Source organism: Dermacentor variabilis, chromosome 2 (genome assembly GCF_050947875.1).
Source record: "Dermacentor variabilis isolate Ectoservices chromosome 2, ASM5094787v1, whole genome shotgun sequence".
Taxonomy (NCBI): domain Eukaryota; kingdom Metazoa; phylum Arthropoda; class Arachnida; order Ixodida; family Ixodidae; genus Dermacentor; species Dermacentor variabilis.
The window spans coordinates 171,837,916-171,865,449 of NC_134569.1; the positions used below are offsets into that span (position 1 = coordinate 171,837,916).

Sequence of the window (27,534 nt, forward strand, 5' to 3'; positions counted from 1 at the left end):
CCCTGATACGCTTCCCTTCCCTTGGAATCCAGTCCGTAACCCTTAATGCTCATCGGTTATCTTCCCTCCTCATTACATGTCATGCCCCCCCCCCCCATTTCTTTTTCTTGATTTCAACTAAGATGTCATTAACTTGAAATCAAGAAAAAGAAATTGGCATGACATATAGTGAGGAGGGAAGACAACCGATGGTCATTAATGTGCTGGAATGTATTTCCCTGCGGCGCCAAGTCATTGCGCCTGACGCATGTATGGAACCACGTGTCACTGACGTCACGCTGGTTCTACTTAAACGGCTGTGGAAATAAAGACGGGGCTCTTTCCCTTTGCTGACATTTTGGACTACAGTCGTCTCCTGTCTTTCGTCGATCACGCACTGATAGCGGCGGCGCCGATACGACATGGTGTCAGAAGTTATGCGATCCACCCTCTTTTAAAGCGATTGAAAAGAGAGTCGAGACGTCGTCAGAAAGGGAGGCTGCAATGGCCACTGCATCGCCGCCGGGTCTTCAGCAGCCGCCACCGCTGGACTTCGACACTAGCTCAGAGTGGCCGGCGTGGATACTGCACTTCGACGACTATCGCTATGCGTCGGGCCTGAATGAGCGCCCGGAAGAGGCACAAGTACGCACTCTGCTTTATACCATGGGTCGACAAGCAAGGGACATCTTCGCCACCTTCAATCTTTCTGCAGAAGATTCGAAGAAATTTGAGCTGGTCAAAAAGAAGTGCGACGATTACTTCATCAGGGAGAGCAACGTTGTCTACGAGAGCGCTTGCTTTCACAAGCGGCACCAGATGCCTGGCGAGTCGATTGACCAGTTTATGACTGCTTTACACGTCTTGGCGGACAAATGCGACTTCGGAGAATTCAAGCAGCGCCTCATCAGGGACCGGTTCGTCGTGGGCCTGCGGGATGAGCAACTTTCCGAGTCGCGCCAAATGGATCCCAAGCTGTCTCTCTCAACAGCTCTGGCGAGGGCCCGCCTAAAAGAGACCGTTCAGCAGCAGCAAGAAGAACTTCGAAACTGCAACGAAGTCCACGAAGACACACCGTGCAAGCCATGTGAGGACGTCAATGTCGACGCAATAGGCTACCGCAGGAAACCGCAACCCAGCAAGGAAACCCGGCTGACATCGGCTCGTTCCGAGGGACCGTGCATCTTCTGCGGAGGTAACTCGCACCTAAGGACAGCCTGCCCAGCGAAAAGCCAGAGGTGCTTCGACTGCGGCTTAATGGGACACTTCGGCAAGGTGTGCCTCAAAGGGACTTCTCCAGGCTACCAGCGAAAGTTACAAGTGTCTGTACAAAAGGACAGTGGGGAGGTTTTTCTGGGCGCGGTCGAGGCGCCTCGCGCCAAAGCGCGTTACGTTCAGGTATTAGTTAGCTCCGTGCCTGTTTCTGCAAAGGTCGACTCAGTCGCAGAAGTGTCCGTAATTCAGCAGCATCATTTCGGGGACTTCCCACGAGCTTGGAAAAGGCCGACGAGGTCTTGACTGGCGCTAGCGGTGACCGCTTAAATGTTCTGGGCAAGTTTCAGGCGGATATATTTTGGAGGGGACAAACTTCGCGCCAAACGTTATGTGGTCAGTCCTTTGCGCCATGTACTGCTGGGTTTGCCGGCTCTCGAAGCGTTGGGAGTCGTCAAGTTCGGTGACTCTGTGGCTCACAAGGAACCAAACTACGAAGCTTTGTGCCCTCAGGTTTTCAACAACTTGGGCACTATGCCGGGGGAGTATACAATAAGGCTTAAACCAAATGCTGTGTCATTTGCAATAAGCGCACCGCGCAGAATTCCTATACCGCTTCAGGAGCCTGTAAAACGAGAACTCGAGAAGATGGAACAAATGGGCGTCATTCGTAAAGTCGAAGAGCCAACAGAGTGGTGTGCCGGCATTGTACCTGTACAAAAGCACTCGGGAGATGTAAGGATCTGCGTAGACCTTACGCAATTGAACAAGTTTGTCTTAAGAGAAAGATACACATTGCCTACTGTCGACAAGCACTGGGCTCTCTTGCCGGTGCAAAATGGTTTTCCAAATTAGACGCGAATTCCGGCTTCCATCAGGTGCGACTCTGCAAGGCCCCAGAAGTGCTGACCACGTTCATTACACCGTTTGGACGGTACTGTTTCACTAGGTTGCCATTCGGGATTACATCAGCTCCAGAGTATTTTCAAAGAAGAATGTCTGAAATCCTGGCAGGCCTTCCTGGCGTCGTTAACCTGATGGACGATATTATCATTTTTGGCGACAGCAAAGCGCAACATGACTCTAGACTATCGAACGTCTTAGCTTAGCTGGCCCAGTCTAACGTTACCTTAAACAAAGCAAAGTGTGTTCGGTGTTCGAAGCATAAGCTTTCTGGGCCACTTACTCAGCGAGGAAGGCGACAGCCGGATCCGGCCAAACTCAGAGCCATTAAAGAGCTGAAAGCACCCTCTGATATATCGCAATTACGCAGTGTTCTGGGCATGGCCAACCACTTAGGCCGTTTTTGCCGAACTTGGTGCAAACAATTAAGCGCCTGATCCTTAAATCTAAGGACCCGTACCTGGCTCTGCTTGCCTACAGGGCAACCCCAGGCATTCTGGGCCCTAGTCCGGCTGAAATCCTCATGGGCCGGCGTCTTAGGACAAGAGTTCCAGTGTCGCCGCAGCTGCGTGGTCCAGTGCAGCCACCGCTGCTTAATCTTGCGGCCAAAGACAGTGCCAACAAGAAGGTACAAGCACGGTACTACAACAGGCGCCACAGAACCCGAGAATTGAACAAACTAAAAGCTGGTGATTCCGTTTAGGTAACGGACATGAAGACTAGAGCAGCGGTGCTAGGCACAGCCGCTACACCGCGGTTCTACGTAATACGTACCCAGGATGGGAGTACGCTGCGGCGTAACCGACGAATGCTCAACCACTTGCCAGAACAGAGGAAGGCAGAAGGCAGCTACGAGTTTCCGAACGAAAGTGATTCATCTGAATTGGTTTTTACGAACAGGGAGTCACCCGCTACCTTATCAGATTCGTTACCTTTAGCATCGGGGGCTATGACTTCAACTTTAGTACCTTCTGCTTCAGTGACTGTGACCAAGTCTGGTAGAGTGGTTAAGCGACCAGTTCGATACGGGATTGCTGAATAAGGTTTTGTTCGTGGTAAATTACCACTGAGGGTTCTTGCTTTTTGTTCATGTGCGGGTGTGCTAAATGTCATGCACGAAAACCACTTTCATTTTGCAAAAGGGGGGATGTGCTGGAATGTGTTTCTCTGCGGCTGAAAGCACGCTCCCGCAGGGCGCGCCGAGTCATTGCGCCTGACGCGTGTATGGAACCACGTGTCACTGACGTCACGCTGGTTCTACTTAAACGGCCGTGGAAATAAAGACGGGGCTCTTTCCCCTTGCTGGTGTTTTGGGCTACAGTCGTCTCCTGTCTTTCGTCGATCACGCACTGATAGCGCCGGCGCCGATACGACAATTAAGGGTTAGGGATTGGATTCTTTGTGATACATTGACCTGTATTTCAAGCGTAAGATACATACCCCCGCGAGACGAGGCGCTGCCAGTCGGTGCGGTGATTTCGGCGAGTTCTGTCGTGGTGTTCCGATGGATGAACCTTCGACTTCTCAGTCAGTAGCCGCGGCCGGCTCCTTCGGACGTCCACGCAACTACGCGAACGAGGCCGAGGCACTTGATGCGAGAAATGATACGAGGCAACCTGAAAACGATACCATTACGTTTCGCAAGACGAGCCGGGAAGGCGACGCAATGCTTTCGCATTCATCCGCGTAGGGACGCCCACGTGCCCTCGACATTTTCCTCAGAATGTCGAAAAATGGCAGCCCGAAAACGAAATTGATCCTAAATCTTCGCAGACCTAAATATTAAAAGTTAAAAAAAAGCATCTCTGCTCGAAGCTGAAAGCGATTCAATTTTATAGGCACGGCCCTTTCCGGGGCAGCGTAGTGGCACCTCTGCCATGTCATTCCAGATCCTACACGGCGTGATAAGGATTTTACAGGTGCCAGCAATTTCGGCGCACCCGTGTATGTCGCGTCGGTCGAACACGCGTATAGTTAGGACAGCGTCCGAAAAGTGCAAGCGCAACGCTAAATCTTGGTGTGGCCGTTAGTGCTTCGCCCTTAAAGAATGTAGATTTTTCTTCACGCTGTGGATATGAGGAGCTGGGAATGACGAGGTCGCTTAGCGTCCTCGAGGGAAGGGTCGTCGTCAGCCTATAAAGGTGTCGTCTATCGGACAGACAGTCGAACATGGCAAACCCAATTTAGAGCACTTACCTGCCGCAGCACCTGAAATGAATTTGGTTCATGGGGACGCTTTCTGGTAGCACTACTCAAGTCATGTTGGTACGATTCTGCAAACAAGCCGACTTATTCAAACACTTCACGCGTTAAACGGAGGTACTGACTTTCTGTCAATTCAGTGAATAATGATCATACATGTGCTGCCCACACGCCATAGAGATACTCAGGCTCTATCACCTGCTGCAGTGCAATATAAGTGCTGTCCGCTGCTAGGCACACAAACAATGCGAATAAAGCTGTGAACGCAAGCTGTGCACATTTTTTTTTTTTTTTGCACATCAGAGCTTTCTATAAATGCATTGTTTGCGCACTTCAGAGCGCGCGTAGAACGGCGACCTAAAGACGGTCATTTCTTGACGAGTCCGAAGAGCAGGAAGAAGTCGACGCCGTTGTTCAAGATGAGGAACATGAACGGGTGGTCGACGACGAACTTGCGCCGCTCAGAGTGTCTGGCGCCGGGACCTGCGACGTCGTCAGCGTCCAGCGCCACCCGTGCGGGCGCCGGGCCAGCGCCAGACGCCGCCGAAGTGGCCGACGCCTCGGCTTCCGCTGGTGTCGCGTCCGGTTGCTGTGGCTTGCCGCCGCGCTCGCTGGCGCTGAAGCAGGCCGCATGACGCGCCAGCGTCACCCGCACTCCTTTGGCCGAGCTGAGGCCGGACAGGTCAGCGCGCTCCGTAAACACGTCGTCCACGCCCAAGGCTGGAAGAACGCGCTTCAGGTCGGTCACCTGCGGCACAGACAACGCGGCGAGAATCAGGAAGGCGTGGTTAAAGAGAAACGTGAGAGAGAGAAAAAAATATTTCAAGCTTTGTTACTAAACTATCCCTCTACAATATGTGAAAAAATAGGCACCTCTTACGGCGAAATGAGGCATGGTAGGCCTAGGGAAATTCGCAATACTGAAGGACAATTAAGTGGCAGCGCCGCCTTGAAGTTCCCGCACCAACTGGTCGTGACGTCACAAACTTTGATGGCAACCATGCGGACAAAGTTCATTTTTTACCGATTATGATGGTGTGCATTGTATTCTTAATGAGCTAGAGATTGAATAAGGCAAGTTTCAAGGACTTTTGTTTAGCTGCAATCTCCCGAATGCGAAAAGATACATTGAAATACGTGACGCCACACTGACGTACTGGCGCTGAGGTTCCCATGCGAAATTCAAAAAATGACACTTTGACCTTAATTTTATATTCTAATAGGTAACTTATATTACCGCGAAATACAAGAAATTAGTGTTTTCAAAGCCTGCTTCTTTATCACTGCAAACTGATTTAGTGTCTTTCTTTAGTGCCCTTTAACATGAGGAGCAAGAAAAATCGCTACAACCAATCTCTCGATGATTGTCGACAGCAATGCATTAGCATTGAATCAATATAGCGACACAACGTATTGCCACCATGCAAACGAGTTATGTGAGGTGCGTACTGCAGCTGGACTCCTCTTATGCGCTTCCCTAAAAACACTCGGTACCATCTGGCGTTGCAGCCGCGAAGCCTGCGCGTGGCCCCCGAAATGCATGACACGCCGGTGCGTGTGAACGCTGAGAATAAATTAACAAACTAATTAATGCATGAAGGTGATGAATGGATGGATGGATGGATGCTATGAGTGTCTAATTTGAAACGGTGCGGTGGGTTGCGCCACTTAAACCCTTGTTCTTATTTTGCCTAATGTCCAACCTATCTTTAAAAAAACATACAAAGTGTTCCCAGCACAAACTTTCTGAACCACTATAGGGAACTTTGTTTCTCTGAGCCTCCGTTGTTTGTGGTCTGCCTACTTTATTTACACGAAGTCTCCAATCGCCTTTTACTAATCTCTATTGCGGACATCTTTCCCTTCCCCCTGCTATCCCTGAACTGGAGGGCTGCAAGGAGGCCATCGGAGCCTAAAGCGACAACTGGGTAGATATCTTCACAGTCTAATAAAGCGAGTTCCATCGCTTCCCTAGCTTTACCACAGCAAGCACATGGTTCTTCGTTGTGGTGTACCTCCCTTTATAAATACGCGCTCTAAGACATCCTGATCTCGATTAGAAAAGTGATGAGCTTCCGTTTGAGTTATCATAAATTGCTTCTTTTGTGATTTCGTTTTTACCTCTCAGGTAGTTACAGCAGTTTTCTATTCCATTGCCGCCATCCAGGAGATTGTCTCAGTGTCTCTGACTTTGCGTTTGACGTTTCTTGTTGCTGTGTTGCTCACCATACAGGCCGCATACTTGCTGGTAAGCTTCCTAGTTGTTTTCCTCCGCTGTAAGTCAATATTTTTTTTGTGCAAATATATGGTGAGTCAATAGTTTTCCTGTACAGGTACATGAACACTCTTGTAAGCCATTTACTTTATTTCATATCCTTCAGTCGTTCTTCGAAATCAATGTTACTCTTGAGTTTCCTTCACTTCAAACTTTCCCAACCCATATCACCGCGTACAGCTTCATTTGTAGTTATGCCGTGAGCTCCCAATACGAGGTGTCTCACTAACCTTTTATTACTATCCCGTCCTGATTGTACCCCTGACCTAAAGCAAACAACCGGATTCCTAATGTTAGTAGAACCATTAGACCTCTCTATACACCCTGGAGCACCGGCACCTATTATACCCCCATAGCACTCTGTGTTGCATTAGGGCCGCGTTCCTCTTGCCCTTTGGTATTATAGTTTTTTCCTGTGTTTCCATATATCTATTGCCTTCTTTTATCTATATACCAAGGTATTTGTATTCTTTTACCCGACGTTCTTCCTGGCCCTGTATTGACACTGTCTGTTGTTTTCATTGAATACCACAAAACCTGATATTTCAACGCTAAATTTCAACCCTAAATTCTGATATTCCTTTCCACAGATATTAGCCAGAAGTTGCATATCGCTTTGCCTATTAGCAAGCAACACAATGTCGTCCGCATAAAAGAAACCTGGAAGCTGCTGCTCTGCTGCTGTACCGCCTGCCTGTATGAGAGATTAAACCCGATATTAGTTCCTTCTAGCGCCCTCTCCATCCTCACCATGTACATCATAAACAGCAGTGGGGATAAAGGGCACCTTTCCCTCAGTCCCTTGTTGATACCAAATTGCACCTCGCTCCTCATCCCTTCCCATTAAACGCAAACGGTATTTTCTAGGTAAATCTCCCTCAAAAGCTGTATACAATTATCGGCTAAGCCTTCCCCTTCCAGAATATCCCACAAGATGTTGCGGCCTGCGCTGTCATACGCTCGTGTAATGTCTAAAACGGCCTCATGTAACGGTCTGCTTTCTACTCTTAATATTTCAATACACTGAGTAAGAACAAATAAGTTATCGTCTATACACCTACCTATTCTGAAGCCATCCTGAAGTTCTCCCAAAATACCATTATGTTCTGTCCATGCTTGCAGTATAAATTTAATCGCTTTCACTGCTAACCTGTATATTACCGATATAATGGTCAACGGTCTATATCAATGAATTCTATCTTTCCCCCCTCACCTTTATAAACTGAATTCATTCCTCTTTGTCGCCAACTGTCTCGTGTTCGTCTGTATTTCAAGGTTTTTTCTACTGCTTTAAGCAGAGCCTCCTTACGTATTGGACCTAGTTCATTAATCAGCCTAATTAATCATTAATCAGTATAAATTTAATCGCTTTCACTGCTAACCTGTATATTACCGATATAATGGTCAACGGTCTATATCAATGAATTCTATCTTTTCCCCCTCACCTTTATAAACTGAATTCATTCCTCTTTGTCGCCAACTGTCTCGTGTTCGTCTGTATTTCAAGGTTTTTTCTACTGCTTTAAGCAGAGCCTCCTTACGTATTGGACCTAGTTCATTAATCAGCCTAGCGGGACCCTCGTCTAACCCTGTGACTGTGCACTTAGGAATTTTCTCTTCAGCTTTTACCAGTTGAAAATTTTTCTGCACCATCTCTTTTTTCATCTGGTGCTTTTTCATGCTCTCTTTTTCTCAAATATAACTTCGTCATTGGCTTGGAAAGATTCGGCTGTTACCTTTCGGACATATATAGTACCACGTCCCCATCCAGCTCGTTTCCATCTTCGTCTAGGATACGTTGTTGTATTATGCCAGACTTCCTGCCTAACAAGTTTATGTGGTTCCAATATATTCTAGGTGCAGCCACGTATTTTAGACAACCAACGTTCACTTTCACCTTCTATCTTTGCTTGAACCAGGATGCTTTCTGTCGTTCGGCGATCGCTTCTCGTATCCCCCTGTTCCACCAGCTTTTCGTGTTTTTTTTTCCTTTCCAGCGAGCATGTTGCTTTTCTTTTTGTATTTCTGTCGTTATTAAACTTACAAGCTCACTACATTCCCACTCCTTGCTTGGCCGTTTCTCCATCGACTCTTGTGGATATATTTGTTGTTTTTCGTTGTTGTTATTGTTGTCCAGAGTTCAAGTTTGCACTGGCCATTTTGTGCTCCTTGCTTTCTTTCCCAACTCCGTCTCCCATTTTCAAAAAGATACGTTTATGGTTCTAACTTAGGCTGCTCGTCAATGACCATTTTTCTCAGCTTATCATGAATTCCTTCTGTCATGAGACAGTAATCAATGGTCAACTGCCGGTTTCCCACTTCCCACGTGGGCTGCCCGTCACACTTAGGCCATGTATTCACGATAACGAGGTTATGTGGCTCACAAAAATCTATAGAACTGACTTCCCGTTGTTGTCGATACAGTCATCTAGATCATGCATGTGGGAATCCATGTCACCTAAAAGGATAATTTCGGCATCATTCCCGAAACCTTTAATATCAGCGCTTAGGGCTTGACATGTTGAATTTAATATTTCCCATTTAGTTCTCTTATGTATGAGCATTCCGACTCCCACTCCCTTTCTTTTCCGTTTAGTTCTGTTGCACCCTTTCCAAACATAATTCTCAATCACTGGAGGCTCTTTCAAATCTCTAAGGTTTATTGCTCTAACCGCACACAGATCTGTTGGTTCTCTATTTAACTGCTCCTCACTGTCTAACCACATTTTCTCTTTTATGCCATTCTGCCTTTTTATAAAGCCTAGAGCCCGGCGAGCTTCGTTCTTTGTTCGCTTCTTCCTCTTTCTGTTATCGACGGTGATGCTAGTCCCAGGTTACCCTAGGGGGCCTCCTTCTTCATTACTACCTACCCTGGTCTTCTGAGTACCTGTGCCCTTCCTCCCCCTAAAAGATCAGTTGCGCGACCAGCAAGTCTCCAGTCCACTTCTCGTCTAAACCTGTGATTGAAGTGGATTCGGCCTTGTTGAAAACCACCATACCTGCTCACTTCTCTCTTCCACAAACTCAAAGCCTTTCTCTCGTCTCACTCTTCAAGTAGCCTCGTTAGCGGCCACAACCGACCTTTGCATGTTAGTGTCACGTAAAGGTACCTCCGGCACCGTGCCCACCACAATCTGCACCAGAGCGATCGTCTCGCGCAAGTCATCTACCCCCTTCGCCAAACGCTGGGCTGGTCCTGACCCTTTCCTGTCTAGCAGGTCATTTAGCCGACTCGCAACTAGAAGGTTGTGTCCCTCTGCATTATCCGCGAACTTTTTCCTAGCTCGCTCCATCAGAGTCCAATGTCTGCGCTGTAAAGGTCCCTATCGCCACTCTTCTGCCGCCTTCCACACTCGCCCCAATCGCCCCTGAGCGCCTAGTCAGATTTGAGTCCTCGGCAAATATCAACTTTTCACTCTCTCCTACTCACGAGGCTTCTTCCTGCCTCCCCTTGTCATCCTTTTCCGTGACTCTGATTTGCCACGGTACATTTACCTTATCGTTCCTCCTTTCCTCTTGTGGTAGCTGCAAGGTAGGTGAACCTCTTTCCAGCTGCACGAACCGCACGTTGCACGTGTTCCACTCCAAATCCTCTCACGCCGGGAGGCGGCGTTCCGTCGTCACCACCGGTGTGTCTACCATTTCCGTTCATGATGGTGGCCCTCTTCAGTTTTTTTCCCGGCTGCTCGAAGTCTTTCTTGTATCGCCTTCCGTACATCTCTCTCCATATTGAGCTCGTTTTTGAGCTCTTCGGCCCGCTTCATAAGCTCACTCTGAACACCCTTTACTTCCATCAGTCTGGCATCGTCATCAAAGTGCCTGCAGATCGACTACATTTCCTCTCCATTCTCATCCTTCCCTTCGTCTACCTTGAGGGACCCCCCCCCCCGCATGCTTCACACTTTTATTTATTTATGTATTTATTTATTTATTTATTTATTTATTTATTTATTTATTTATTTATTTATTCATTTATTTGTGATACCCTCAAGGTACATAATTGTACATTGCAGAGCGGAGGGGAGAGAATACATTCGAAGAGTAAAAAATGCAGGATTAGTTCAAGGAATTTCCAGGGAACAAAAGCAGTATGAAGAAAGTAGTAATGCATTCATAACAAATAACAGACTTACATAACATGAAAAATACAGAAAGAATACACTTTAGCAAGCAGACAATGTTCAGGAATAAGTACATAATTATACCATTTGCTACCATACATTATTTTATGTTGATTAGTGCATTCTTAAAAAGAGTGGGGTCACTTATGCTTACTAATGATATAGGTAGATTATTCCAGTCGACTGCAGTCCTAGGAAGGAATGATTGTGAGCACGCGACGGTGTTATGACGGGGTACGTTAACTTTGTGTAGGTGATCACGACGAGCCGAATAATAAGGCGCAGGTTGGATCCAAAGAGGGCGAAGAGATGCGTTGTGGTAGTAGATTTTATGAAAAAGGGAAATGGCGTGATTCTTTTCTGCGACGAGATAATAATGAAATTTGAAGGGTACTCTTCATTAATGTAACACTAGCAGTGCGATGGTGGTTAGCTAAGATGAAACGAACCGAGCGATTTTGCACTGATTAAATTTCGTTAATTAATGTGATCTGATGAGGATCCCAAACGGATGAGGCATATTCTAATTGGGGGCGTACGTATGTCGTGTACAACAGCCGTTTTAATAAAACTGGCGCAAGCGAAAAATTTCTCAAATATCCTAAGGAGCGGTTAGCTTTAGATATTACATACTGTACATGCTGCTTCCAAGAAAGATCGCTAGTTATATGAATGCCAAGATAACGGTAGCATGTAACGGATTGAAGGGGGCAGTCATTAAGGACGTAGGTAGGGCAAGTTGTGTTAGAACGAGAAATCCGCATAGATTTGCATTTATTAATGTTGAGTTCCATGTACCAAGTGAGGCACCGGTTAGATATGTTATTTAAATCTGATTGAAGGGTAGCTATATCAGATGCATTAGTCACTTTTCGATATATAACACAGTCGTCAGCGAATAAACAAATTTGTGAGGAAATGTTATCAGGTAAATCGTTAATATATATTAAAAATAAAAGAGGACCAAGAACAGACCCTTGTGGAACACCGGATTCAACTGGAGCCGCGTGAGATGTGGAGTCATTAGTTACAACAAATTGGGAACGAGAAGAAAGGACCGATTGGATCCAGCTGAGTACTCCCGGGTCAATGTTGAGTGCGCTTAGTTTGTGTAGTAGCAGTACATGTATAACCTTGTCGAAAGCTTTAGAAAAATCCAAAAATATGCAATCAGTCAAAAAACCGCTATCAAGATATACATGTAAGTCATTAGTGAAAGTTACCAGCTGAGTCTCACAAGAAAAAAATTTGCGAAAGCCATGTTGACTGTTAGAGAAAATTATTTTCTTCAAGAAAGTTGACGAGGTTAAAAAATATGATGTGCTCCATAATTTTGCACGGTACTGAGGTAATCGATATGGGCCTGTAGTTAAAAGGATCCTGAGTTTCGCCAGATTTGTGGATAGGAATAATCCTTGCTGTTTTCCAGTCATGAGGCAAAGATGAAGACAGGTACGATTGTGAAAAAATGCTCTCTAAGATGATAGAGGAATACTCACTAGTATTTTTTTAGAAATTTCGTCTTGATTTCGTCTATTCCACAAGAAGACGTAAGATTTACGTCTTCTTAGACGTAAGACTTTACCGCCTAGCTTGCTCTAATTTTAACACCGAGCCTATTAAAGCATGTACCTAAGCAAAGCCGACAAGCACAGAACCTTACTCCTTAAAATGCCACAAGTTATTTATGTACAAAATTCTATAAGCAATAAATGTCGAACACACTTAAGGTATGACACACGGTCGCACGCCTTCAAACACGTGGGCATCTCTGACTGTCCTGCAAAAGCAATATTCCCGATACAAATGCACACACCTTAAATATACCAATAGCTAACAGCATTGGCACTTCGAACCTACTACCTCGATGAATATGCGGCGTGTGGGATGGGGAACTATGCCTGTAACGCTAGTGTCCAGCACCTGAACGCTGTAGCCGCTCAGCCAGTCACAACAGCTCAGCGAAGATAAGTCGTTAAACTTTTTACTACCCTTGGCATGGCCTTCACATACAATACAAACCATGTTTTGAAGATTATAATACCTCTATATTTAATATCTTGCAGAATTATGCCAGAAGTGTGTTTGTTACCGACGCATCAAAATCATTGACAGGCCACGTCCCAGACATTCGATTGGGCCGATACAATCCCAAATGCATTAAACTTTTTTATGTATTAAATTTTTTTTAAGTATTAACGTTTCATTCTTTTATATTTTTTTCTTGCAGACGTACCGAGAAGAGAAAGTAATTCCGCGATCTGCCTGTAAGTAAAGGCATGTTTCATTCTTGAACTATGAGGTGAAAAGCAGAGGAGGGTATAGCGAAAGCTTGAGTAGAAAAGCGTTGTGCCACTCAAGACAGCCTCTGCGGCGACGATGGCTACGAGATGGCACCAGAGTATAATGCGCGTCGTCTGTTCACCGATGAGACGGCCGATACCATACATTGAAACAAAGCACTGCATGAGCGGATGTCTGCCTGCGGCAGCTGCTGTCAATCCCGCCCACGCGTCACCGACGCCCTGCCTGTCGCGATCTCCCGATTAGCTTGGCTGGCGCGTCACACTTAATTCGCTCCGTTTACAACGTGCCGCACGAGATAGATTGTCCGCACAAGCCTATATATCGCGAAATGAAAAAAAGAACGTATAGAGCTTCGCTCAATTTTTGCATAGGGTGTATTGTAACCGTCGGTGATTTTCTATCGTGTCGCTTGATAAATACTTGGCGATAACACAGAGACAACACTACAATACTCATACCACGCTCCCTCTGCTGCGTCAGAAGCGCCTTGAGGTACTCACCTGTCGCAGCCGGAACCGGGGCAGGCTGACGTCGACGTCGCACTCGCGGAACTGCAGCTCGAATGTGCCGGCACTGAGCTGTTCCTGCAGCGCGCCAAGTCCATCCAGGTCTTGGGGCAGGAAGAGCACCATGACGGCGCCCGAGTGTCGGTACGGCAGCACCAACGCGCTGGCGCCCAGCGCAGGGCAGTCAGCCAACAAGAAACGGCCCGACTGGTGCATCATGCGGACCTGCATGGAAAGTACTGAACACTTATACTTGACTCGCTACCCTTCGCATGTCTAGTCGCGCGGAAGTGCCTGCCTAACCAATCTGCTTTCTTTTTCCACCCTATAGGGCAACCTTTTGTACGTTTGAGCCTCCGTAAGGTCTTGTTCAGTGCACGCTCTAAACGTTGTTCCACATGCTGCGACTGGAGCGAAAAAAGTCGACGGAGTCGCACGCGTCGCCATGCTATTTTCAGAGGGCTTTTTGCACGACTGCGATTTCAGCGATGTGGCTGGTGCGACGCCCAAGGTTGCTTGCTGCCATGTTTCGTGGCATACGCTGCATAATTTTTCAAATGTAACAAGAAAAGCAGCGCCTTATGACTTCGTTGGCTTGTCTTTAATAGCAGCAAATAATACGCGCGTTTTCTAAATTACAAACGCTTCCAAGTTTAAGTTTGTTTTCGAGTGCGTAACAGCGATTCTTGAAGCGCAGTGCGAGGAGGCATGGCAGACGTTCACGGCTGTTTCCAGCCGGTCGTCCAGCGCTGTGTGTTGTCTCAAGTGCCTTCTATGTCGCTGTCATTCTGCCTGCGCAGCAACAAATTAGAATATGACCTATCAACAAGCCCATATAGCTACCCGCATCGCATATGCAGTGTTCGTAACTCGGCTGCATGTGAGGTCATCGTGTCCGCACAGTGAGATCCTCGCGCTACCTTCGCTCAACGTCAGCTTCTGAAGGAAAGATGTGTGTATAGTGCTCGTAATGGCGCCTCAGCGGTGCCTGCTCCTATAGTCGTATTCCTGCGCCAAACGCAGCAGCAAGCACGAAGCCGAAAGCGCACGTCTGCCCCTCATGGAAGCCGCAAATTATGTGTGTGTAATTACTGAACGGAACAATGCAATTTGTGCAATTTGTACCAATCTTAGCGCTAGTGTGGCTTGTCCACCGCGGCGCGCGTACTGTATTATGCATAGGAGTCATCTCTGAATATTTCGATATACGCGCAAAAGGCGACACCACAATCGTTTTAGGAGCTGCAGACACTTGTGTACATACGATATTTTAACAGGCATGGGCGTCGTCTACTTTCTAGTCCTGTGTGTCGGGTTGTTATACTGCGAGTCTGTACGAAGATGCCTAAATCAATATGCCGCAGTACGTAATGGCGGTGGCGTAGCGCTACGGCAAACATGACATACGCTGTTGCGTGTATTAGTTTGTCTAATTAAACAATTTAGAGTGCTACAATTTTTCTATTCGTAGTGACAAAGGAGGCGTGCAGTAGAAAGCTATCGGAAATGACGACCAGTCTCGTTCACATGCATATGTTTCTATATGCTTCATCACATTGTCTTAAAGTGGACCTGAAAACACCAGAATTCCAAAAACCCGCGCAACTGGAGCAGATGTTCTGGTTCCTTCACTGGAAATTAAAGCAAGCAACCTTATCTGGTAGGCTAGTCATGTACACAACATGTATTAGATAATTTTAAGGCATCCTAGTAGGAGTCGTTTCAAAGCAGTGATCGGCCAAAATAGAAAAGTGCAATGAAAGTCTCAAGGTACAATCTATGCTGGTATTCCTGAACTGATTGTAATAGCCAAATTTTCCGCGTGCTTGAATTGCCTGAATTGATCGAATGTTCAAAACAGGCCAGACTGATTCCTTTTCTTGCTTTTAAAAAAACTGCTTGATTGTGAACAGCATACCACATAGTGTGCTGAGAAAAAGTGTTGAGCATTGTCAATATGTCTAGGCAGGCACGTATACAGGATTCTTCCGGGGGGGGGGGGGGGGCTACTCAATGTAACTTTTCTATGCGAATGAAGGAGGGTGTATATTTACTAGTACAAATGGGGAATAATGCCCACCGTTCGCCATAAAAGGCGTAAACCCGCAAAAGATAAATGAAATAAAACGTATCTCACAGGTACGCCTGTGAGGTACACCTCGCCTTTACTTGGCAAACAAGCAACCACTTCAAATGAACTCGAGCAGGAAAGAAGCGCAGGAAGAACACTGCCAAGCGAAAGTGTGAAATAAAAATTTCTAGTTGCGTTTTTCTGAATGAGCTCTGAAAGAATTGTAGAGAAATATATATTTGCGGAACAATCACAGTTCTTTTGGGTCCATCGTTTACTGCTCGCTCTACAAAGTGCCAAAAGGCACTCGTATTCTTATTTGGGAAATTGCGTAACGATGCGTGGCCGCCAGTCCCGTACAACTGCGTAGAGCCCAGGACCGTGCGTTTCAAGGCATATTACACCCGCCGCGGAAGATTAGAAAAATGCCCACATAAGCACAGCAGATAAGTGTCTACGTCAGGCGGCTCGACTGAAAACTGTAGGAGCGTCATTCAAAAGACACGGAATCATTTTCCCCTTCCGGTGGCGTTTCGTCACGTGTACATGATTCCGACGATCTCACAGCGTCGCGGCGGGCCATCACGCCAGAAAATAATGAAGCAAAAGGAAAAGTTACACGTAACTGGCGTTTTCTCCGGCCGCAACTCGTTCCAACACTCTAAGAACAGTTTACACCCTTTGGCTTGCCCCTTCTGCCACACAAAAATAATCGTCATCTGCCTTGATGCGTTTCCTTTCTTTATCGCTGCGAGCCCAGAACTTTCCAGTAACGAATGACACACGCGTTATCAGCATAGAACAGTTTACACCCTTTGGTGTGCCCCTTCTGATAACGCGCGTGCCGTTCGTCACTGGAAAGTTCCGGGCTTGCAGCGATAAAGAAAGGAAACGCATCAAGGCAGATGACGATTATTCTTGTGTGGCAGAAGGGGCAAGCCAAAGGGTGTAAACTGTTCTTAGAGTGAAGAGCAGACAGACCAGCTGACTACGAACTGAATCCCTTTCCTGGTATTGCGTACTCCGGGGTAGCGTATCGTGCTGCTCCCGAGTTGTAGCGGCGCCTGTTTATCGAAGCTCGACCGACGTTACTATTGGGCAGCGTGGCGTTGTCGGTGGGCTGCAGGAATCCGGTAGACCATGGCGACCAGGCAACAAGACGATTTCTAGTGCGAAACTTGCACGGTTTATTCAAAGGCTGGTGAATGATAAGAGAATGAAGTGATTCATAATATTTCGGAGCCCCTTAAATAGGCTCTCCAAAATCGTGGGAGGGATCTTGCTCCCGTCGACGTCACGTGACAGGCACAGAGTCTGGTTTGCCAATGGGCATCCCGCCTCCATAGACACCAAGCCACTGCAAGGAAAAGGGCGTCCCACCTCCGATTATACCAAGCCTCAGGTCCGGGAATTGTAGACGCTTGTCCTCTTTTGCGCGTTGCTGGTTCACGGAAGTTCCCCGTAGAGCTTCACAGTTCGAGGAAAGGGTTCCTATAAAGTCGCACACACACAAAGGGGCGTATAAACACTGCGGGGCTTTCGCCAGACCGGCATACACTCGAGACAACCACGGCAAATTAGTAAGTCACACTACGTTTCGATGAGGCATGGTGGGCGAGAGTCCTTTCTGCACGGGGTGCTAGACACCAACCGTAACACTGGGGCGCTATAACGCAAACCTATTTAAAACTTTTCTTTCCAATTCTGCAATCAGCCCTCCGCCATTGGTCAAAATCTTTTTGAACCTCCCCCACTTTGCCTGTCTGTCACGCGACGTCACGAAAATCGCGATAGCTCCCCATCTGATATGACGTGAACACACTGATTATGCATAAATGGAAAGAACAAAAGTAAAATGGTTTATGATTCGACGCCTTTTCGCCATTAGCGTTCGGCTATTGGTCAAAAGTTTTCGGGCGACACCCACTTCACCTGCCTGTCACGCGACGTCACAAAACCGCGAAAACTCACCACGTCAAAGTAAGGTGTACGCGTTAAAGCTGCATTAATAGGCGGAACAAAACTGAGTTTTCTTCTGAATAGGCGCAGGCTGCCCCGTTCCGAAAGGAATAAAAGATGGCTGCCGCCGATGGTTCATGCACTGGCTACTCGCATTAGCCGGGGAGCATGGGTTTATTTGCCTACAATAAAGCTTTTTGTGCGGCCGTGTAACATTTTCGAGCACTTTCGGCATGTTTACAACTTCGTTCTGCGAACTATTCCTGCTGAGGATCCGTTCTAGCGGCATTCATAACCTTCCGCTGCATGCCGTCGCGATTTTCGACCAGCCACCGCAAGATAAGTAAGGGAAAGCGGATCAATCACAGACGCTGGCATCACCCTCTTCATCCGATTATCGATTTTCAGTGCACTGGCACGGCCTCAACGAATCCCTCTCCACTTGAACGTGCTCCTCGCCTCTTGTCAGCCAACTAGATAAGACAAGCCACTCAGTGTAGCAATGTTATTCGTTTTTAAAGCAAACAAACGTGACCTCCTATAAACGAGGAGAGAGTTTTATTGGTCACTCAGACAACCCTGCCGGTCACCGCCCGATGCTTGCGTGTGCGGTTACGCAAATTTGACGTCAGGAGACTGGAATAAAAACATATTGGAATAGTTTTACGTTATATGGGGCCCCTGGTCCCTGTATCATTCTGAACAATGAAGGTTGAACAAACGAAGCAAGAGCGATGCGCGTGGCCATTGCAATACATGGTGACAACTGAATGCATCTGGAGTAAAACGAGCGGGAACTGAATCGATGAGAAAACTGGCCTTCACAGCCCAAGAGATGCCGATAACTACCGCCATCCAAAAGGAGTGAAAATGGCAGCAAAATGCTGACCGCCGAATAGTTGTCAAGTCTCAAGATTGATTTGACGGCGTTGTAGGAATGTGTGTAAGGAGTGGTGGCATGGGCGCGGGAAGGGAGGGGGCGTATGTTAACTAATTTCGGGGGGAGACATCCCCCGGTGCCCCCCCCCCTGAGTAATTGCCTGTCTCTAAGGCTTTGTGTGTGCTCTCTTCATGAAATGGAATAAAAATGCTTACCTTTTCAAGTTTGAGAATCAAAACATTGTGAAGGTTTTGAGGACACCACATGAAAACCTCAAGATATAGACAATAAAAGTGTACCTAACTTGAAGTACAGATAACACACTTTTCCAGAGTGGGTGAGTATATATCCAGTTGGGAACTGCGCCAGCATCCGTAGCTGCTACCTCACGGTAAGTGCTAGGTTCCACCTATGTTTTTCCTATAGCTCATGGGGCCGGCAAGCGGCATGACTATGCGTGGTGTCGATGCAGTGCCTGCCTGTGCATTTTCTTGCGAAAGATGGCGGCCAACTCGGCCGAAGTGCGATTCCGTTTGCACATCCATTTAGCATTCGTCTGCATCTTATTTTGCGCATGTGTTTTTATCATGTTCTGATTGTTTTGTACTTGCAGTGCTATAAGCACTTCTTAATATATTGCACCAGAATCATTTATTAAATTCTTTGTTCAAATTTACAAAATGTGGCCACCCAGTAATGGCCAAGATGACCAGCAGTATCAGCACAAAATATGATGCAGATACAATACACTTGTTGGAATCGACATAAGGTGAAGCTTTTACGCATTTAAATTCTATAATGCTAACTACAACGGGTGCAGTTGTCCTTATTTTCATCCGATGCTACACAGATTCTTACGCAATGTTTGCTTATGCACCGCACAGGTCACAACTTTAAGGTCATGTACTGCATACATAGATCGGCGAGCTAACTCAAGAGTCAGCTGACTATGACTTGGACCGACCCGTGAGGCTGAGTTCGCGTGAGCTTTCGTTAGGATAATTTCGGTTAATTTCAGTCGGAGCAAGCTCGGCTGAGTTCGCGTGAGCTAGGCTGAGTAAAATTTCGGGGAGTCTGCACACGCATACCATTAAATCACACCATGGAATGAATCAGTAAGCGACTGCACCTCCCAGTCTAACAAAAAGAAGATTCAGGTACACAAGGGTCATGCTGTCTTTGTATATCTTGCAAGTTGCATGATACGTTAATTGTAGAGGAATGCGGCTATGACGGGATATGGTTACATGAGTTCATGCAGTAATTCCAAGGGCATGAGCAACTTTGCGTTTCGCTTGTTAGGCATGGCTTATGCCCCGTGATAGCTCCGCGCACTCGATTAGCTCTGGAAGTGCAAGAACCGTGCGCACTTGAAAGGATGCTACCATTCGTAGGTATGGATGCGCACGGCTGATTTGCTTTTGTTTAATGCACTATCTACTGTTGATACAAAACAAGGTGTGTGCCTGCTTTCCACATTGTTGCACCTGCTTTGAGGCAGGTAGAGAGAGAGAAGCAAGGAAAAGCAGAGATGTTTACGGCGAAGTAGTTCATCTTAGAGTACTGTGATGTGTTACGACCAGCATAAACAAAAGCTCAATGCACTGAAGTAATTGCAATGTCCGATTACCTTTCAAAGTGATGGTGCAGTACAGGTGCAGTAAGAGTACGAATACAAGGTCCGCTACATATTGAAGGTTGATTAGTTTTAGAGCAGGAAAAGAATGTATATCCGAAAAAAAGTGATAAAGCGGATCAAATAATGTTTATCCTGCATTAACGTTTCGGAAACAAATTCGCGATGCTGTTTTCCTATTCAAAGCGGTAAATATTGTGCTGTAGAAAATTCATCACGATATCTCGTTTGCACGTTTGCTTTGCAAACTTGATAAGGAATCGCGTCTCGAGGGGGAAGTAACAGAAACTCGAAATGAGACTCTTAATTCACGGGGGAAAAATACGCGCGAATGCCGACACCAACACATGGAGACTAAATGGTCGCGCGTAAAGCGCGACGTTGATACGTCGGTTGTTATGCTGTCGTGCCATATCCCCTCGACACCGCATTTGACCATAGTTGCTTATTCCTTAAATTGATGCATCCATAAAACCATAACTAGCTACAAGTGTGGCCTTTTCGCATATCGCGAGTAGCTTGTACGCAAGAAACCAGAAAATTGCAGTAACATCCGAAAGCCACGTCTTCTCATCAGGGACAACTCGTAATATTTACGACATTTACAACTAGTAGTGCGCTTAAAGAATCGAAAGGCACGCAAATGAAAACGTGAAAAAAAAAAAACGAACGTGAGCCAACGTTAAAAAAAACCCCGCCGCTTTATTAGCAAGGTAGCGCGTCAACAAACACGTCGAGATCGCAGAACTGAATCTGGCCCACGAGTTTTCAACTGCCTTTTTCGCGTGTCTACGTAGATGGTACGTACCGCTTCGGCAATCCACAGCTACACTCAATTAGTCACACTGTTCAGGGCTTGTCGAGAGACAGACCAACAGAGCGATTTCCGTCGCATGCAAAAAAATCGCACTTCCGGTGCGATGAGAATCGCATCATGTGAAAAGGACTTAAGTCGTTCTCATGGGCAAGCTTTAAGAAATATGGAGATGATATCAGACAAATAGAGAGTCGTAGATAACGAAGATGAGATGTGCAGATTCCCAGTCATGGAGTAATTATCGTAGGGCTGATTTTTGCGTTATAGCTCTTAACCGTTGAGACAAAAGCAAGCTAGGAGGAAGTGTCATATGACAATTTAGAAGTCATAATGAGTGTAAAGCAAGCACTCATGGGAAATAGGCCCTCACCACGTGATAGGCAAGTGGTAATTTCTAGCCGGCTAGCGCACATATGGCAGATAGTAGAGCTGAGGGCGGGCGGCGGGGACGGATTGCGAAGAGGGCGCCATTAATGGCTACCGTAAATTAATCACTACCATGAAAGGTCCAGCAACCACGGAGGGCCTATTTCTGAAAACCGAAGATGTGGATAGGCCTCGAAAGCAGATAGAGGCCGCGTCAGAGGAGGTTGTCTCAGAATTAAAAACTGCCCGACTTGTTACGTATTCATTTTGTGATCTGTGCACACTCATTAAAACTCAGTACGAGCGCTGACTTGCAACTACGTCCTATTATAAGAACGGTAACGTGTGCGGGTTGTTTTATTTTCTCACAGAATGTTAAAAATCGCTTGTGGCAGGTAGCACAATTGTAATTCTTCAACTGGGTCGAAACCGGTGCCACACTCCGAATTTCTTCCAAGGCGACATGCCCTGCAAACTCACCGGCCACAACATGATTGCTAGCCGGACTTATTCGAATAAGGGCACCATACGGAAAACACCTCAAAAACGGACAAATGGGGAAAGGAACGAATGACACGGGCGCTGACTTGCAATCAAATTTTATTGCTCGGGGACGAGAGAGGACACACACCAAAAATTATTTCATCAGGGACTAAGGGATTCCGAATACGCGCGGAGAGGACGCAGGGAGGAGGGAAAGGGAGACCTATCCATGTAGATACGCAATGTTTACATGTAACTGACAAAGGGCCTATTACCTGAATTTCACTATGGCAGAAGGTTCCGCAAGAGTGAGGTCGATGTTCAAAACTAGCTGTCGTCCCTTATGGGCATGGGATTCCCCACTGGCTGAAGAAGGCAACGAGCAGCGCGGGCGTGTCTGTATATAGTTTAGTCCGCCCAGAGCACGATTAACGAGTCAAGTATAGGAACGTCAACCAGAACGACCTTCACCTTCTGCCAACGAACAAAGAATGCGAAAAGAAGCACCAGGCACCCATCACGAGCTGCGTCGCGGGGATTGTTTATGGCAATACACAGAGCTGCGGCCGATCATGCGTGAACTAGACCGGTCGTCGCAGACCAACCGCCCACAAAAAGACAGGGGGCAAAAGAGAAAGGAAGCGCATGCGCTTATTGGCAACTATATGTTTTATTATAACAATGTCAGTATATATGTTATATAAGTGGAGGAAGAAGGTCAGAAGAAACGAGTATGTCGCAACATCTTGTAACTCCGTTAGGGATGTGCGCATTAAATTTCAATTTCTCCGGGAGCTGGCAAATTACTCCCACTCATTGCCGCTCAGGAGTTTCGAGGTTGGTGCACAAATCACAAGATGAGGTTTCGTTGCCGAGTCTAGCGACTTTGCGTCATGCTTCCCCCTACATTTCTTTTTCCATCCATTCTTTCAACGCTGCAGTGACTCTCGGTGTCCCTACTACACGGAAAAATTATCATTCGTTGCGTTAGACGCCAGCTGAATGAGTGTCGCCGTCTCACTCTGCAGTATTTGTCGTACCATCGCCATGATCGTTCCGCTATCTTTGTCGTTGTCGCCGTCGCACGGTCTCTTCGTCGTCGTGGTGCTCCCGTTAACAACTTCGCGAGGCCAATAGTTTAAGCGTGTCAAATGCGTCAACGTCTCAGGATGCGCGCCCGCGTGGCCTCAACTCGAGGCGCTCATCAAACCATGCAGAAAAAGGCGGAATGGACAAGGGGAAGTTCTAGGGCCCCCTTTAGGTGACTCCAAGCGACGTCGATCTTTTCGGGGCTTCAGTAACAAGCAAGTTTAACGACTTCATCGATACCTCGAAGAGGCCGGTCCGCCATACGTGGCGGCTCGTCACCGTTCTCGCTCACCTTCTTGGTCCTGCCGGGTGCCAAGTGGAACTCGGCGTCGGTGGTGCGCGCTCGGCTGAAGCGCACCCGCCAGCCGCCGGCGAAGCCCACGAAGCTGAGCAGCAGCAGCGAGGTGCTCGACACCAGACCGGCCTGGGCCACCGCCGACGACGACAGCTCCGGCAGGATCTCGTGGGCGCCGAAGCGCGGCACTGCCTGGCGCGCCTCGTCGGCGATGCGCGCCAGGCTTCCGTCCGGGTCGGCCACGAGGTCGTGCGCCCCGAGGCGCACGGCGCCCGCCGCGTCGCGCCGTCGGAACTCGCGCCGGATCCGCAGGCTCCGGTCGTGGTAGATCAGGTTTCCCAGCTTCAGGCGCAGCGAGGACACGCTGCGGCGCGCGTCCGAAAAACGCGGGAAATGAGCTCCGTGGAAGGCGGGAACCACGTAAGTGATTCGTCATATTCCTTTGTTCACGTGCCCTCTTCTTCAAGCTGTCGGTTAATTCGCGGCCTCGCGCTGCGATCTTATATATAGCCTCCTGGTTAACTCAGATGGTTAACGACCGGTCCTGATGGTTAACGACCGGCCCTAAAAGGCGTTGGTACCGGATTCGATCTCCAGTTTAAACAAGTGTGAAGTTTTCTTTCTAAAAAAAAAAAAGAAGATTCCGTATAGGTTTCATTTCTAGTTTGGTGCTACAGTCCCGTGGATGACAGCTTGTCCTTTCCCGTCTCCGCACACTTTCAGATAAAGCAGCAAAGTTTAATCACGTCTTTCGTGGCGCGAACATTCGTATTGCGACCCATACGGTATTATCTAGTTATCCTAGTTATCCGCGATGCTGTGTTTCCTGCGAAGAAATAAATAATATAGTGTTCACTTTCGCGCCATCAACGAACGATGATCGTCAACAAATTTGATCATACATATGCATTTGGTTACACAATATTCCTCAGTTCTTGTTCGATTTATCGTCACACATTATCGATGGATGACGAAAAATCTTAATCGATAATTTCTGATGGCATCCCCTCTCAAATGCGGCGGCGGCATATAGTCATCTAGCCTGCTTGAGCTATATAAGAAAGTTTGCCGACACTCACTTCAACTTAGCAGTTCACCTGTCTCTACTTCATATGCCCACCCTTCGTTAAAAGCTATATCTCTCTATTTGTAATATTTGCTCTGCCTGTTACCTCACGCAGGCCCGGCATTGAGCGTGCAGCCGAGAGAAGTAGTCGTCCGTGATCGGCCAGTGAGAACGGCGCGCGGGCTGCAGGTGGAGTGCGCACGCGATCTGGTGAGCGGTGGCGCCCCTGGCGGCGTGCAGCAGCACTTCTAGCGTGCTCGCCACAGCATAAGGCGAGAAGAGGATGTTGCCCGTGCGGCCAGCGAGGCGCAGCTGGCGGCACAGCTCCAGCGCGAACTGCAGCAGGCCCTGAGAGATCTGGTCGTATCGCTCGCTGCGCAGTAGGCAACGCGCGCGAACACTGGGCATCAACGTTTTCGCATAGCGTCAGCAATTCAACGCAGTAGTGTTGCTACTGCTATCAGGTGTCATTCCCTGCGGATGTAGCACAGATTAGTATACTTCTCCTAGCCAAAAAGAATGGCCTGTGCCTAGGATAACCTGAATAAGCTCGTTGTTGCTGAGCTTGGCTAGCTTGGCTGTATATCTGCGACCGCTACCCGTTCGCCCGCGTGTAATCCCAATAAACCTCACTCGAAACGTGTGCTGCTCCTCATTTGGAAGGTGGACGAGGACCGTCATCTTCACCACTTGAAAGTGCGTTTATTGCGATGCGACGCGGGGGCGAACGGGTTACGGTCGCGGATATACAGCCAAGCTAGCCAAGCTCAGAAAACACGACCTTATGCCGATGCCGCTTAGGTGGAGGCCACTCTTCTCAAAATTAATTAATTCATGGGTTTTACGTGCCAAAACCACGATATGATTACGAAGCACGCCGTAGTGAGGGACTGCGACATAATCTGGACCACCCGGGGTCCTTTAACGTGCACCTAAATCTAAGTGCACGGATTTTTTCGCATTTCGCTACCATCGAAATGCGGCCGCCGTGGCCGGGATTTGATCCTACCTCCTCCGTGCTTAGCATTCCAACAACATAATCACCACGCAATCACTGCGAGTAGGCACTTTTCTTGGCTACAATCGTCTACACAAAGCGCGTAATAAAGCTACAAAAGCTAGCAAGTATAATGCGGTCATAGAGATTTCCCTCTGCCAGTTTCGCATGCAGTGCAGTTGCTCTTGCTCTGCAACGCTTTCTAAAGAATAAACTACTTCATATACTGTTACAGCTCGCAGACGTAAGTTTACATCAAATCACATGTTTCTTGTGCACCTCAGAGCTTCCAGTATGCGGGGTGCTGTTTTCCCTGAGAGCGCTGCGGCTGCAGGTAATTCAACAGGATAAATACCTGTGACCTGAGATCTGCGGCACCGTTCACGTAATACTTACATCCTATTTTGCGACATAAAAGTGTGTTACGTCGAATTACATGACGCACACGCATAACTATTTTTCATATGCGACTTCACATTCAGCGGAACCATGAGGCGGAAAGCGGAGGAGGAGGGTATGGCGAAAGCGTGAGAAGAAAAGCGTAGTGACTCGCAAGACGGCCTTTGCGGCGACGATGGCTACGAGAGGGCGTCAGAGTAGCGCGCGTCGTCTGTATGGAAACAAAGCGCTGCATGAGTGGAGGTCTCTCTGCGACGGCTGCTGCGAATCGCACCCAGGCGTCACCCACCCGCAACCTCTCGTGATCTGCCCATAAGCGAGGCAGTAGCGCCACACTTCGCTCCCTTTGCAACGTGCCGCACGAGGCCGATTGTCCACGCCAGTCAATATACCGCCAAATGAAGACACGTATTGTGCTGCCCTCAAATTTCGCATCAGGGAGTATCGTATTCGTTGGTGAATTTTATTGTTGTTGTCAGTGGTCCGGTGCCTAGTGGTAGCGGTAGGACTTTCATCGCCGAATAAAGATGTATGCTCTCGCGCAACCAACTTTTTTGTATGTTTCCGTAAAGAAAGAATAAAATAGAAAAAAAGAAAGAAAGAGACAATTAGCACTACCACCTGCGGTATGCTAACCAAACCTCCGTACAGAGTCATTCACGAGGTAAACCATACGATTTGTGCCAAAAAGATGCTAGCCTTTTCAAATATTTTTAGAAGGTGCAATAAAAGCCTGCTGTTTAAAAAAATATAAACGCCGCCAGATGGGCAACCTGTCGAAACAATCAAAATGTTATCTTTGTTTGGTAATTGCCATATCGCTTCAGTTGAGGTAGAAAAGAATATACCAATTGCTTTTTTTTAAACATGGCAAACGTTATATGGGAAACCCTGTACACTCACGATTGTTCGTCAGGAAAATCGGGTCCCGGGAGTCCCACTGTTCGGCTTCGGCTCCGGCTTTGGCTTCGGCTCCGGTTCATATCCGTGGTCTGGACGACTTTACTGCCGATTTGGATATCACGATGGCAGCCAAACGTCTATGGCACCCTAGAGTGAGGCACCTGCGCGTCGTAGCATTATGATACACTATGAAAACAATCCAGTCTCGGGAACTTATTATGCGGTGGTAAGTGCTTCTCATATAGTTAACCTTTTTCAAAAGTTCTCGTACGCCTCTGTGCATTATCCTACTTGTTTGAGAACTGTCAAAGATAGAGTTAAATATTGGACATGCAAACACTGGACCAAAAGTTGCTGCCTGCACTTGCTTTGTTCTTAAAGTTTTAAAAGATCTCGGGCATAAGGCATTGTTGAGCTTTAGCATAAGTCGCAGACGTGGTAACACAGGTGTACAGGAATGGTGTAAGGCATATCCAGGAACAGCAGTCCAGTGCCGACAGTTTGTGAAGCCGTGATTAAGAGAGTTATTAGACAGCATTAAAAGAGTTACTCCGGTTGAGGCTGAAATTTAGGAAACACTACCAGCCGTGCATACAAAAAGAACGCACAAGGCACCAACGAACTCAAGCAAGTTTGGGTTTTGGGTACGCTAAATCACTGGGTACACCATTTCTGAAGATCCCTATTTTCAAGCAGGGCTACTATACCCCTCGCTCAAAAGGAAAAAAAACGCGAAAATTTGTTCGTTATGCTTCGTCCTTATGGACAGACCCAATTTCGGCGGCATATTACTTGTATACAATATATGTAACTGCGACAGGCGTTATATTCGCTGTGGGCAAACACATTGCTACTGCCTTGAGCTGCCGTAATTTATGCGAGTTTCGCGAGTTTATGCTCAATCTGGATGCTTTCCGAACATTTTACTGTTCCAAGGGATAAGAAAAACTGCCATAATCGCGAGTAGAACGGCCGGGTACTCACAGGTTGGCTGGGCTGTCTTCTTCTTCTGCTGCTACGGCTCACTGGCACGTGACGGGATGGCTCGTGCAACAACGCGCATTAAAG

General features: G+C 47.4%; 1 protein-coding gene across 1 annotated transcript; it reads right to left on the minus strand.

Moving 5' to 3' along the window:
- Positions 1-4,071: 4,071 nt before the first annotated feature.
- Positions 4,072-27,534, minus strand: LOC142571068 (iris-like). The gene is made up of 6 exons (XM_075679363.1): positions 27,451-27,534; positions 26,467-26,627; positions 24,274-24,540; positions 23,099-23,465; positions 13,500-13,730; positions 4,072-5,044 (listed from the first exon to the last, which is right to left on the minus strand). The coding sequence occupies exons 2-6, from the start codon at positions 26,544-26,546 to the stop codon at positions 4,664-4,666; spliced, it is 1,326 nt and encodes a 441-aa protein (XP_075535478.1). The 5' UTR covers positions 26,547-26,627; positions 27,451-27,534; the 3' UTR covers positions 4,072-4,663.